This window comes from Entelurus aequoreus, linkage group LG03 (assembly GCF_033978785.1).
Source record: "Entelurus aequoreus isolate RoL-2023_Sb linkage group LG03, RoL_Eaeq_v1.1, whole genome shotgun sequence".
NCBI classification, from domain to species: domain Eukaryota; kingdom Metazoa; phylum Chordata; class Actinopteri; order Syngnathiformes; family Syngnathidae; genus Entelurus; species Entelurus aequoreus.
Genome location: NC_084733.1, coordinates 77,368,134 through 77,382,403, shown reverse-complemented (window position 1 = coordinate 77,382,403; position 14,270 = coordinate 77,368,134). Strand labels below are relative to the sequence as shown.

General features: G+C 37.1%; 1 protein-coding gene across 1 annotated transcript in view; it reads left to right on the top strand.

The window, feature by feature from the left end:
- Positions 1-14,270, top strand: part of LOC133646890 (fibroblast growth factor receptor-like 1) — a 110,190-nt gene that overhangs the window by 50,703 nt on the left and 45,217 nt on the right. Inside the window, exon 3 of the mRNA XM_062042780.1 lies at positions 3,675-3,947. Coding sequence (XP_061898764.1) covers positions 3,675-3,947 — 273 coding nt within the window. The remainder of the gene's footprint in view (positions 1-3,674; positions 3,948-14,270) is intronic.

Genomic DNA, 14,270 nt, shown 5'->3' with positions numbered 1-14,270 from the left:
CTGTAACTATAAAGATTTGTCGTAATTAGAGATTATTTCTAATCTAGCTATTAGTGATGTGTGGATCGATACTGAAATATCGATACCGCTCATACCAGATCTTTATGCTCTAATATCGATCCTCAAATTAAAAAATGTCGATACTTTTGATACTTTAGTTCAGGGGTGTCCAAACATTTTCCACCAAGAGTTGGATACCGAAAAGTCAAAGTATGCGGGGGCCATATTGATATTTTTTAATTTTAAGAAATGCTAAAAACAGATATTGTGTAAGAAATGTATTATAGGTGACCAAGTATATTATTATTAAATATTAGAACATTTCAGCTTTTTGTCATAACAGACAGGATGTTAAAAACTATATGTAACATGGTTAAATATAGTTTGACTATAAAGCACTTACATAATGGAAGTGCTTTCATTATGTAAAGCGCTTTTGCTCTTTTTTACTTACATTTTTACAATTGTTTTTTCCCCATGTAAGAATACAATAAAAATAGTAATAATACGATTGTTTAACTGCAAAACCTAGTGTGTCAAAAAATCTGCCTGTACAAAAATATTAATGTTTATGTTAATTATGGCTGTTTATAGTGGTTACTATTTTAGTATGATTTTATTTTTAAATGAACTAACTAAAAATTGTTTATATTTTAGAATTAAGTTGTTGTTATTTTTTTATAGCTTTTATTATTGTAGATCAGGGGTGTCTAAACTTTTTCCACACTGCATACTGAAAAGTATGGGGGTCATTTTGATATTTGTATTAAACAAAAATATATACAGTATATACATTTATATATATATATATATATATATATATATATATATATATATATATATATATATATATATATATATATATATATATATGTGTATATATATATATATATATATATATATATATATATATATATATTATTTAAAGACAAAACTGTGTGTTATTGAGAATTACTGAAGTTAATTGTATTTACATAGCGCTTTTCTTTAGAGACTTAAAGCGCTTTACATAATGAAACCCATTATCTACATATTTAAGATGCATTTAAACCATTGTGAGTGGCAATGGGAGCAGGTGGGTAAAGTGTCTTCCCCAAGGTCACAACAGCAGTGATTAGGATGGCGGAAGCGAGGATCGAACCTGAAACCCTCAACATTTTTTGTTAGACTATGTGATTATTGATCATTATTAGCAAACGTATGATTTTGACACCTGAATAGACTTAAAGTTGTCATATGTGGCGAAGACCAAGGAGCTGGTTGTGTACCTGGGAAGGAGGAGGAGTACTCCGGCGACCCCTGTTTCCATCAGGGGGGCCGATGTGGACATGGTTGAGGATTCTAAATACCTCTGAGTACACATCGACAACAAGCTGAATGGGTCAAAACACGCTGAGGCACTCTACAAGAAGGGTCAGAGCCACCTCTACTTCCTCAGGAGGCTAGGATCCTTCAACGTCTGTACAAAGATGATGAAGATGTTCTACGAGTCGGTGATGGCGGGTGCCTTCTTGTACGCCGTGGCCTGCTGGGGCAGCGGACGGAGAGCGGGGGACGCAAACAGGCTGGTAAGGAAGGCCAGTAACGTGGTGGGAGTAGAGCTAGACCACACCTGGGCATTTGGCGGCCCGTGGGCCACATCCGGCCCTTTGTGCGTCCCTGTCCGGCCCGCGTGAGGCCAATAACACATTACAAAATAAATTTTAAAAAGTATCTATGTCGTGCGTGCAATACCACTGTGCTGCTTTTATTTTGGAAAAGTGTTATTTATGGGCGTATGTCCGTGTGTAACCTGTGAGTGAAGGTGCACAGCGACAAGTGATGCCCGGTTATCTCCGAGACGCTAAAAAGAGAAAAGTTGATGACGAATGCCGTGTTTCCAACAAGACATGGACTGCCAAGTATTTCTTTATAGAAATTAAAGGTAAAGCTGTGTGCTTAATTTGTGGTACACAGGTTGCTGTGTTTAAAGAATATAATTTGAATCGCCACTACACGACAAAGCACGAGGAAAAATACCGAAATCTGTCTGATGAAGCGTGCGCAAGGGAGGCTGATGCGTTGATGGTAAAACAGCAAACCCAACAAGGACTTTTTGCCAAATTTCACACCCCTAGAGATGCAGCCATCAGAACAAGTTTCGTCATTTCTCACAAAATCGGCAGAAAAAGTAAAGCGTTTTCTGAGGGAGAGTTTATCAAGGAGTGCTTATTGGACTCTGTTGCGCTGATATGCCCAGAGAAGAGGGGCGCATTTGAGAACGTATCACTCTCCCGACGCACTGTAACGAGGCGGGTTGAGACCATCGCTGGAAACTTGGAGCTTCAGCTGAAGAACAGAACGGCTGACTTTGACTGTTTTTCGCTGGCTTTGGATGAGAACTGCGATGTACGTAACACCGCCCAGCTGCTCATCTTCTTACGTGGGATAACTGCAGACTTTCAAATCACGGAGGAGCTGGCAGCCATGCAGTCAATTAAAGAGACAACCACAGGTAATGACTTGTTCACATAGGTAAATGCGTGTTTGGACATGTTAGGACTGAAATGGGACAAGCTGGCAGGTGTGACAACAGATGGTTGTCCAAATCTGATGGGGAAAAATGTTGGACTTTTAAAGAGGATGCAGGATAAAGTGACAGAAATTGACATTTTTGCATTGTATTATACATTAGGAAGTGTTGTGTATAAAGTTAAGTTAGGTTAAATGAAATGATTATTATTATTATTATTTATCTTACGGTATATCAAAAATAATTAAAGCAAAATTTTATTGAAATATTGTCGGTGTGGCCCTCCAGCAGTGCTCAGGTTGCTCATGCGGCCCCCGGTAAAAATTAATTGCCCACTCCTGAGCTAGACTCGTAGTCGGTGGTGTCAGAGAGGAGAAGTCTAGCAAAGCTCCTAGCCATTATGGACAACACCTCCCACCCACTACACTCGGACCTGGGGGAGAGAATGAGCACGTTCAGTGGAAGGCTCAGACTCCCCAAATGCAACACGGAACGACACAGGAAGTCTTTCATGCCGACGGCCATCACACTGTATAGTGCATATGTTACTTTTTGACTGTACTTAAATGTATAATAGACTGTAGTTATATTATTCACATGTGAATAATGCTGTATAATAGACTGTATTTATGTTATTCACTTGTGAATAATGATGTATAATGGACTGTATTTATATTATTCACATGTAAAAATACCTAAATGTTTATTGTCTATTGTGAGCGAACTGTGGTGCTGAATTTCCCCCAGGGATCAATAAAGTACTTTCTATTCTATTCTATATCTGGATTCACCGTTTCCTTGATTATCGTAGGGGTTACGTTCCGGACCACCTGTAGTAGATACATTTCTGTGAAGTACGGACCTTATTTATTTTGTTATTTATATAATTATTATATGTATTTAATGTCTGTACAAGCCCTCCACACACTCTCCACACAGCTTTCACACACACTATAACACTTTTTTATGTTCTTAAAACACTTGAAACACTCAAAAACCGACATCCTTTTAACATGAAACTTCAATGGCTACTAAAATCTTATTGTAGTCAACCTTACTTTAAAATCCGCGATGCACTGATACCGCAGTAAGTGAACCGGCAAGTGGCAAGGGAACACTGTATTTGATTTCTGAGAATGGATGTTATTGTGTGCTTACTCAGGACCTCCACGGGTGGCAGAAAAAGTCCTCCACCGCCAAACTGCCCGCCTCGGGAGTGCCATCAAGCTGCCTTGCCCGGTGGATGGAGACCCGCCCCCCCTCATAATGTGGACCAAAGACGGGCGCAACATCCACAGTGGCTGGATCCGTTTCCGCATCCTTCGCATGGGCCTCAAGATCAAAGAGGTGGAAGCGGATGACACGGGCACCTACATCTGTAAAGCTACTAACGGCTTTGGCAGCGTCAACGTCAACTATACCCTTATTGTCATCGGTGAGTACAGTTGATTACAATCTGTTTGGTTAGGGCTTTTTTCGCTATGTGCTTAAGTGCCACTCTCTTGTTAAACATCTATCTTAATTATTTTAAATATAAAGGAAAATAACATAGTAAAATGTAGATTGCATATATTATGCAGTGACGCATTCAAATCTAAAAGGACGCAGTAAACTCCATCCATGCGTTTCGGGGATGCATAAGAAATGATTAATTGTGAACAACTTGTGTCTAAAATCACAGCAACTAGTAGGCTGAAACCATTCGTTGACGTTGTCAGTAACAATCGTTCATGATATATGTCCTCGTCCAATTTATTTGTCGATAAAAGTCGGTGACGTCATTACTCGTGTTTTTTCGGGCAGAAAACACCATGTACTGTATGTCTGTGATGCGGGAGCATTTAAAGCGGAGGCATGTTGGATATTTGAAGGATGCAGTGTCCTCGCTAAGATAGTTAGCTTGTAGATACAATACATTTCCGGATTCCTAGTTACACACCTGCAGGAAATACAGGAGGGCGTGTGTCTTGCCAGAACACTGGATTGAATTTGAGGGCAAGCTGCAACGAACACATTGCATTGCAAGCCGCTTCTAAGATATTAATCTTCACCAAAAAGTTTCTTACAAGTTACATAATCACTGGACTACTAGAGAAAGATAAATGGCTAAGCATGCTACACCCACATACACACACACACACACCGAGCAGGACGACACAAGAAGCTAACTGCTAAAGCTTCAATGTAAAGTTGCGGTGATTAATAATGATGTCGATACAATCAACACATAGTATAGTATCAGTGTATATTTGTAAATTACTTTCTTCCAAAATATTTAAGTTTTACAATTTAATAGATAACAGAAATTAGTAATTACGCTTGCTTGCGGTTAACATACTACTACATACGTTCGCATCCGGGGTGGGCGGTGCCATATGTATCACTACACGTCATATTATCCCATTCCAACGAGCACTCGCCCTCATTTGTTGTAAAACTTACAACTAATCAGTAAGCAGCGGCTCTCTACTCTTGCCGTCTCAACAAATCATCGTCATTACTAATGTGTCATCCATCGTGTTTATTAACCAGATGCTTCCCGTCGTATCCAGCTTCAACGTGTGAGTTTGTCATGGCTCCAACCACCACAAAGCCTGGCTGAAAATGGCTCCTAACCTGCATATAGGGGCCACTTTTGTAGTTTCCTTTGAGTGGTCCCTATAGACGGGTTTGGCTGTAAATAAGAAATAGAAAGAACTCAGTCAATCAAGCATTAGTCAAAACCAATAATCAGATTTAAGAACCATTTTCATTAAAGAGGGGAACACAACAGGGATGTCCTGCTTTTGGAGTATTATTTAATTTGATTAAATAAATATATAATATTCCTGTTATAAAAATCTAATCTTGGTAGAACAAGTTATCAATGTACTGTGATGACCTAATTCTCTACCTGACACGGTAATTACTGAAAATGGTTGTTTATCAGGGTATAACATTAATTTGAAAACATTTGCAATACTACCACTCAATAAGCATTGTAAGAAATCACAAGTTCAAAACTCCAAAATAATTTTAAAAAGGCGGAAATAATATACTTAGGATTGCATATCACACCAAATATATATTCAAGCTGATATTTAAATCTTAAACATTTAAGAAAAAAGATTGCATACAAATTGGAATGTTAGTCACGGTCAGAGCTGGGTAGTAACGTGCTATGTTTACTCTGTTACATTTACTTAAGTAACTTTTTGAAAAAATGTTACTTGTCAGAGTAGCTTTAATATAACATACTTTTTACTTTTACCTAAGTATTTTTGTGAAGAAGAAATGCTACTTTTACGCCGTTACATTGAGTTTCATTCCAATACTTACATTTATTTATATCATAATTATTTATAATCTACTGATTAAAGACATACACCTGGGGATAGGTTGATTGGCAACACTAAATGGTCTCTAGCGTGTGAATGTGAGTGTGAAGGTTGTCTGTCTATCTGTGTTGGCCCTGCGATGAGGTGGCGACTTGTCCAGGGTGACCCCGCCTTCCGCCCGATGGATGGATGATTAAGACTTGCAAAGACTAATTCATTTGTCAGCAAGCCCTTTTCCGACAGGCTCTGTCATATGACTTTGTTTCGCCAATCGTAAGCTTTCGTGACGTTGGACTCCATTTCACTAATCAAACGGAGCCTCGCGTTCTACCTAGCAAGGAATAACAAGCTGGTGGTCTAATAAAATAAAATAAACAAAATAAGACACTTAAGCTACGTGACAGGACGCCAGCACATCCCAGCTGTTTAAGACAACTGTTAAGAAGAAACATCCTAAAACAGTTGACTATAAGAGCAATATTTTTGTTTGTCTCTGATGATCCTAATAACCACAAGTGTCATTTAAACACATTAAAACATTACCATCAACACTAAATAGCATTGGAAATTTGTAGTTATCTGTTAAATTTAGAGCTTGTAAATTACTAGCGCTAGCCTATTAGCATGTAGCATTCTCTTTTTATACTGTACTTACATTCCCAAATAGCTAAACAAGCTGAAATGACCACACTCGCTCCCTAGTGTACAAGAGGCACACTGCGTATGGCCAACAGGCCAACAGTCATATTAGAGATAAGAGCATGGAAACACAAAACTTTACATGTCGATGTGAAAATAGAAGAAATTACATTATTTGTCAAATCCGACTAATTACCGGTAAGTGCATTGAAATGTACTGACTGTAAAAGGTGACATGATATCAGACAAGGCAAGGCAAGGCAATGCAAGGCAACTTTATTTGTATAGCGCTTTTCATACACAAGGCAGACTCAAAGTGCTTCACAGACAACAAAGTGAAATGAAAGAAAATAAAAGCAAAATTTAAATGCAAGGCAGCACAAATCTTCAATTATTACTTTCAAACTAGTAAAAAGAAAATATACATAATGTGCTGTTATTTGTGTCAGTTGAAGTGTTCACATTTCAGCCTACAAGAATTCTACTTCTAACTAGAGAAAAAATGTTGCAATAAATTGCAGTGATGTGCGGTGAGGTTCATGGCTGGTGAGGCACTGACTTCATCACAGTCAGATTTACAAACATATGAACCCTAAAGAGTATCTTATTCACCATTTGATTGGCAGCAGTTAACGGGTTGTGTTTAAAAGCTCATACCAGCATTCTTCCTTGCTTGGCACTCAGCATCAAGGGTTGGAATTGGGGGTTAAATCACCAAAAATGATTCCAGGGCGCGGCACCGCTGCTGCCCACTGCTCCCCTCACCTCCCAGGGGGTGAACAAGGGGATGGGTTAAATGCAGAGGACAAATTTCATTTCACCTAGTGTGTGTGTGACAATCATTGGTACTTTAACTTAACTTTAACTTTACACATACAAACTGTAGCACACAAAAAAAGCACATTTAATAAAAAAAACATTATTATGGTCTTACCTTTACTTATAAATGAAGTCCATGCGCCGCTCCTACTGAACAAAAGCATCGATAACTTGTTTATAGAAGTCTTCCTTATCTTTCTTCGGTTTTAAAAGTCTCTGTCTCGATGGAGATCTTCCTTTAATTATTACCTCCTGCTTCGATTGAAAGTCCAGTTTAGAAAACTGTTTTATTTTAGATATGTAATCTTCCATGTTAAAAGTCTAGGCGAGAGGAAAAAATAAACGATCGCTAACTGTTGCTGCTTGTTGTCACTTATTCTGCAGCCGAGTAGTCGCAAGAATGATCCCTGGGATCACTAGCGCCCTCTACCACCATGAGGCGGGATTACTGCGAGCCTCAGCCAGTGTGTCTTCGCAGCCGTTTTATGATTGCTCAGCACAAGAAATACGTTACACACATACAGTTGTTGACAAAATACACTGTACTTTATATACCTCAGCTAACTAAACTATGGAAATGTATAATATAATTCATATAGCAATACGGTCTCACTGCACAGCAGGCCAGCAGTTAGCTGAGTCATTGCGCAATCCATGGTGAGGTTCAACTGGCTGGTGACTCACCGCAAGTCTCTTCTCAGTATTTGAACGGCAAATGTGAAAATTCAGCGATTTTGAATAAAACTAATCTAAAACTGGTGAAGTTAAATGGAAAATAACTTTATAGTATAATCACTGGATACATATAACAATTTAATTAATTTTTTCTTTTTACATTTTTTTTCTTTCCATGATGGCATGTGAGGCCCCGCCTCACCTGCCTCCCCTGACTGCACGTCACTGATAAATTGTATATGATTTTTATGTTTTACACACACACTCACACCACTTACAGTTGTAGTTTAAGAACCATTAAAAAAAAGCTACTAAATAAATCACTACACACTACATCAAAAGTTACTCACAAGTTACTCAATACTTGAGTAGTTTTTTCACGAATACTCTTACTCAAGTAATTATTTTGATGACTTATTTTTACTTTTACTTCAGTCGTATCTTCTAAACTAACGGCTTTTTTACTTGAGTACAATTTTTGGGTTCTCTACCCACCTCTGGTCATGGTCACGTCTCCAAATATTACTTTATGGCTGAGTGAGCATGGTAAAAATTAGTATACTTCCAGTAGTTAGACATCAAATTATGCCTGATTAATAAAAGTTGGTTTAAGAAAATACATACAATGATATGACATTTGATATGGTGTGGAAAGAAGGCTCGATGTTCATATTTAACATTGTCTGGATGGATAGTTCATAAGCTAATGGAGGACTACAATTACCAAACTTTCTACATTATTATGTCTCCTTTTGTTGTGAACAAGCGAGCAAATTATTCAATTTCTCTGGTGGTTAGAGTGTCCACCCTGAGATCGGTAGGTCATGAGTTCAAACTCCGGTTGAGTCATACCAAAGACTATAAAATGGGACCCATTACCTCCCTGCTTGGCACTCAGCATAAAGGGTTGGAATTGGGGGTTAAATCACCAAAAATTATTCTCGGGCGCGGCCACCACTGCTGCTCACTGCTCCCCTCACCTCCCAGGGGGTGATCAAGGGTGACGGGTCAAATGCAGAGAGTAATTTCGCCACACCTAGTGTGTGTGTGACAATCATGGGTACTTTAACTTTAAAGATAAGGACTGGATCAACACAGAAATAAATATGTAAATGATTTTTGACACTCATGAGGGGAGTATACCTGTATTACAGTATATTAAAAGTTATCCAAATAAATGAGACGTAGCCCAATAGAAGCTACTCTTAGTATTCTAAAACTGTGTTATAAAACGCTTGGAATTGATCCAATTACAATATATTTGTGAGTCAACCTCTTTGGTACAATGCTAACATCATAATTAATAAAAATGTAGTCAAATTGACTCCATGAAAAAATAGGGGGATTACTAAACCGCATAACAATATTCATGAGAACTCCTTAACAATTCAATGAATTAGTTGATCAATGAGAATATACTCAGAGGTATTTTTCTATTTTTTTTTCTCTTTGAATCATATTGTAAAAAATGCATATCTTCTGAAAGTATGACTTATAATATCCACAAACTGGAGGATACACTTTTTATTCAGGATACAATTTTTAAAAAATAGTTAAATGGTTTTACGGAATTATAAATGAACGTCATACTAGGAATGCAAATGATGCATGTGTTCAGAAATGGATGACTGACTTAAACATTTTAGAAAAAGACACATAAAAGAATATTTGGAAAAATGACAATAAGCTCTTTAGATGCATTAAAAATAAGACGAGTTAATTTAACATCTTGTATAGATTGTACATGCTCAGTTGTTAAAAATGGGTACAGCAGATAGCAAGTTTTTTTATAAAGTGTCAGTCAAAGGAACTCTTATTCACTTACTGTTGGAATATCAGAGAATAAAAGAGTTGTGGTTTAAAACAACAAAAGAAGCAATCACGTTATTAAATATAAACATCCGAATGACAAAGCAAACTTGTATTCTTGGAGATCTGCATCAAGTTTGTAACGTGTCATCAAATAATATTAATGCATGCATCATAACAAAAACAATAATATTTAAAAGATAAATAGATGACGATAGTCCAGCTCATATTGACTTAACACACAGTTACTGGTAAGTTAATTTGTGCCACTCGCGTCTCTTCCACATCTAATCTTTCAACCTTTTTAATCGTCATCCAAGTGTAAAAACACGTTAACCACTGTAAAATGTAAAACCAACAGAACCCTACCTAACTTTGATAATAACATGTACTGTGAGTTTGCTTAATTCACACAACTTCAAGATGGTGTATATTCTTCTCTTTGACACCTCCTGTTGAGGCTGGTTCCTTTGGGATAAATGTTACAAAAAGCCAAATAAAAACCAAGACACACACTCCTGTTGATCAGTCAATGCTCACCTGTCTTCTCACAAATAATGTTGAGTTCTTGCCACACAAACCTACAGTTAAAACTAGGCTCAATGTTGGTCAAATTGTAATTTTACAGCCCCAATTTTCCCAAGAAAAAAGTATTATATTGCGAACAAACTATGGTTACTGGTTAGTGACACACTTGCATACTTATTATTATGAGTGTGCCGCTCCAGTTCACAATAAAAGACAACATCTCTAGAGGTCAGGGTCGAGAACAAGTGGATTTACGGAGGTTTAGTGGTGGATCCTCTGGTGGTTGAGTGTGTTACAGCTGCTACCTCTCAGTGCCCAAAGTCAACATCAGCACGGGATATTGTTTCATACTACTTTATCCTCAGTAAATCAAATGGATCTGGTGCTCTTCCTACTCAGTAGGCTACATTCAGCAGCAGGAGGTCCACATAAGAAACACATTCAGTGTAAATGTGTCGCTTGGTCCACTGTCACACAGCTTTTGAATGGGGCCTTAGGAAATACATCTGTTCAAGCCTTTGTGTGTATTTATGCATGTATAGCCAGCGCATGTATTTCCGTCGGGCTGGAGCGCAGCATGATGAATGAGCAGAGCAGAGCGTGATGGCTGCATTTAGTCTAATTACTCTAAGATGCCTAATTATGGCCAGAGCTAGTTAGGGCCAGAGAATGTGCTTTGTCTCTCGTAGAAGGAGTCGGGACTGCCTCAAATGAAGAACCATAATCAGGTAGATGTGGAAGCACGTAGGAAAAAGGTGCTTGCTGTAATAAAGCAGACTTCAAGGCAATAGACTGGTACCACTTTTATTTGCAGTTTCCCCACATTGCAAGGTTGCCAATGAGTTCAAAGAAAGAGTGTCTGCTGATTGTGCTAAAATGAAAGGTTAAAGCTGGCACGCAGCCAGCTTAAATGTCAAGGTTCGTTGTGCAGTTATGCTACTCTGTATATCATCAAAGTCGGGCGTGTTTATGTGAGCACATAAAGGCCGTTCAGAGTTTTACAAACACTTAGATGTGGAACTAATTCAGAATTGATCAGACGACACCAGTCGTTTTGAATATCCCATTGATTGGCTTGATACATTTTTGGGGGACGTTTTTTATTTGACGGCCACTTAAAGAGGGTAAATATAGATTTATTTCTGGTAGACTGCGACTCTATTGAGGGGAACCAAGTGGATTTATTGAATCAGGGAAAAGTTCCCCTCCACTATGTGATATAAATGTTGCACTAAATGTTATACCTTGCTGTTGTTAAAAGAATAACAAAACACCACATCACTGACTTTACCTCGGGGAAAATAATAAAACAGCTGTTTATTAATTTTGGGAGTGAACAGAGTTGTCAGAACGCTGGTTTGTAATCTATTAATAAAGTTTGACTGACCTATCTGACTGTTTTGTTGACATTCCCTTTAGCGCAGCTCCATCTAATGGATGCATAGTTGCGCCTTATAATCCGGTGCGCCTTATATATGAACAAAGTTTTGAAATATGCCATTCATTGAAGGTGCACCTTATAATCCGGTGCGCTTTATAGTGCGGAAAATACGGTACTTATCCATTGCTGTTTAACTTTTTATTTATTCACTGCAACCTGACTGTATCTATTGCCTGCCACTTAACCGTTTTTTTATGAACTGCTATTTAACTGTTTATTCATTATCCACTGTCATATTACTGTTATCTATTCATTGTCATATAACTATTATCTATCCACTACCATATAACTGCTAACTTGCCGAAACCAAGATGCTGCTGTATGGTATTGCTAAACAACGTTTTGTTGTGTTACAAATACAAAGACAGTAAAGCTCCTATCTTATCCTAGTTTAAATAAGAAGAAAACAAGAAACCAATAAACCATCCAATAAAAATAAAACAAAGTGGCAATACTGTAAAAATGTCAATAGGCAAAATATCTGCTGAATCAAAAGTCACTACACAGTCTATACTGTTCTTTGGTGTTACCTTACCTGAGTTACTGTGTAGAGATATGGGAGAACAATTATAAAAGTACACTTGACATGCCAACAGTACTGCAGAAAAGATCAGTCAAAATAATACATTAGGCTGCATATAGAGAATATACAAATCATGTTCATTTATTAAAAAATATTGAAATAAACTGATAATCAAACTTCAGAAAGAATTTACAAAGCAAACAACAACGAGCTGCTCAGAAATGTACAACAGTACTTCTCAACAAGAGAAGGAAAATACAATTTAGGATTGAACTGAACCTAAAGCATTTATATTAATGCATAACTTTAGTGTATCTTTATGTGGGCTTAAACTATGGAATGGATTAACTAAAGAACTTAAACCATGTACTAATATGAACCAGTTTTAGAAATAGTACAGGCAGATGGTGTTGACAAAAAGTACTAAAGAACTGCTGAAGTTACAGGGTAAGTGTCTAATATTACTATCATATATTCATTATGGGACTGGGGTTGAATAAGAATAAGTTCTGATTTATATTACTGTACTCCTTTTGAATTACAAATTTGTTATTTCTTATTCATCGCTACTCTATTTAGTCTCTCTTTCTGTACCCAACTGGTCGAGACAGACAGCCACCCCACAGAGCATGGGTTCTGTTCGAAGTTTCTTTCCACTGAGGAGATTTTCCTTGCCTCTGTTGCCAAGTGCTTGCTCATGTAGGGTTTAGTTAGTTCTATCTTTTTTTCTTCATTTATTTGTTTTCTGATGATTATGGTGCAACGTTGGGACCAAACAAATTCTGCTTATTACCACTCTTTTTGGACAGTTGATCACTTGAGCAAAATGTGTGTTTGGGAAGTTTTAACATGTTTCAAGTAAACTTTAATTGAATTGAAACATTGTGTTGAATGTAATGTAATTGTTACACTGTCTATAGCAGGGGTCACCAACGCGGTGCCCGCGGGCACCAGGTCGCCCGTAAGGACCAGATGAGTCGCCCGCGGGCCTGTTCTAAAAAAAATAAAAAATTAAAAAATAAAAATTAAATTTTTTTTTTTTTTTTTAAATTAAATCTACATAGAAAAAACACAAGATACACTTTCAATCTGTGCATCAACCCAAACAACCTCCCCCATGCACACTCATCCACACCCACTCACACAAAAGGGGTTATTTCTTTCTGCTACCAATATTCTGGTTCCCACAACATAGACAACACATCTGCAAGGGACACAGTCCCTGAAGCACACATGATTGTATAGGCTGCTGGTCCACTAACATTTTCATTAATTACTATTTTTTATGTAATTATTTTTATATTGCTTTACTTTCTTTTTTATCCAAGAAAATGTTTTTTATTTATTTATCTTATTTTATTTTATTTTTTAAAAAAGGGCCTTATCTTCAACAGACCAGGTTGTCAATGAAATTAGATTTGTTTAAAGGGGTTTTTAAACCAGGCCCAGTCCAGATAATGTCCAAGTCGGACTCAGGAACACACACCTTCATTCATGTACACAGAAAAAAATTAGGGAAAACAACAGATTGCATATAATTTATAAACAAAATTACATTTTCAAAATAAGCATTTATGTACAGTCCAGATTATGTCCAGGTCACTCAAATTAGGGAACACAACAACAGATATCATATAATCTATAAACATAATTATACTTTCAAAATAAGCCTTTGAGGACTTCTCATCTTTTTTTTAATGTTTTTTGGCATCATTATCGTTTTCAACCATGTAACTTTCTAAAGTTAGAAAATACTGAATAAATGTTTTAAAGAAAGTAATACTAAGTGAATATCTGTTTTTGGCCTTAAAAATAAAAATTTTACCGAGTACTATAATTAAATTGACTAAATCATGATTGTCAATGAACTCTCCTAAAATAACAGAAACCACATTAAGCTTCATAAACAAACCAATCCTTAAACACATTTTTTCAACTTCCACCCAAAACAAAGACACAATATGACAATACCAAAACAAATGCAGGGTGGATTCAGGCTCCTGACAA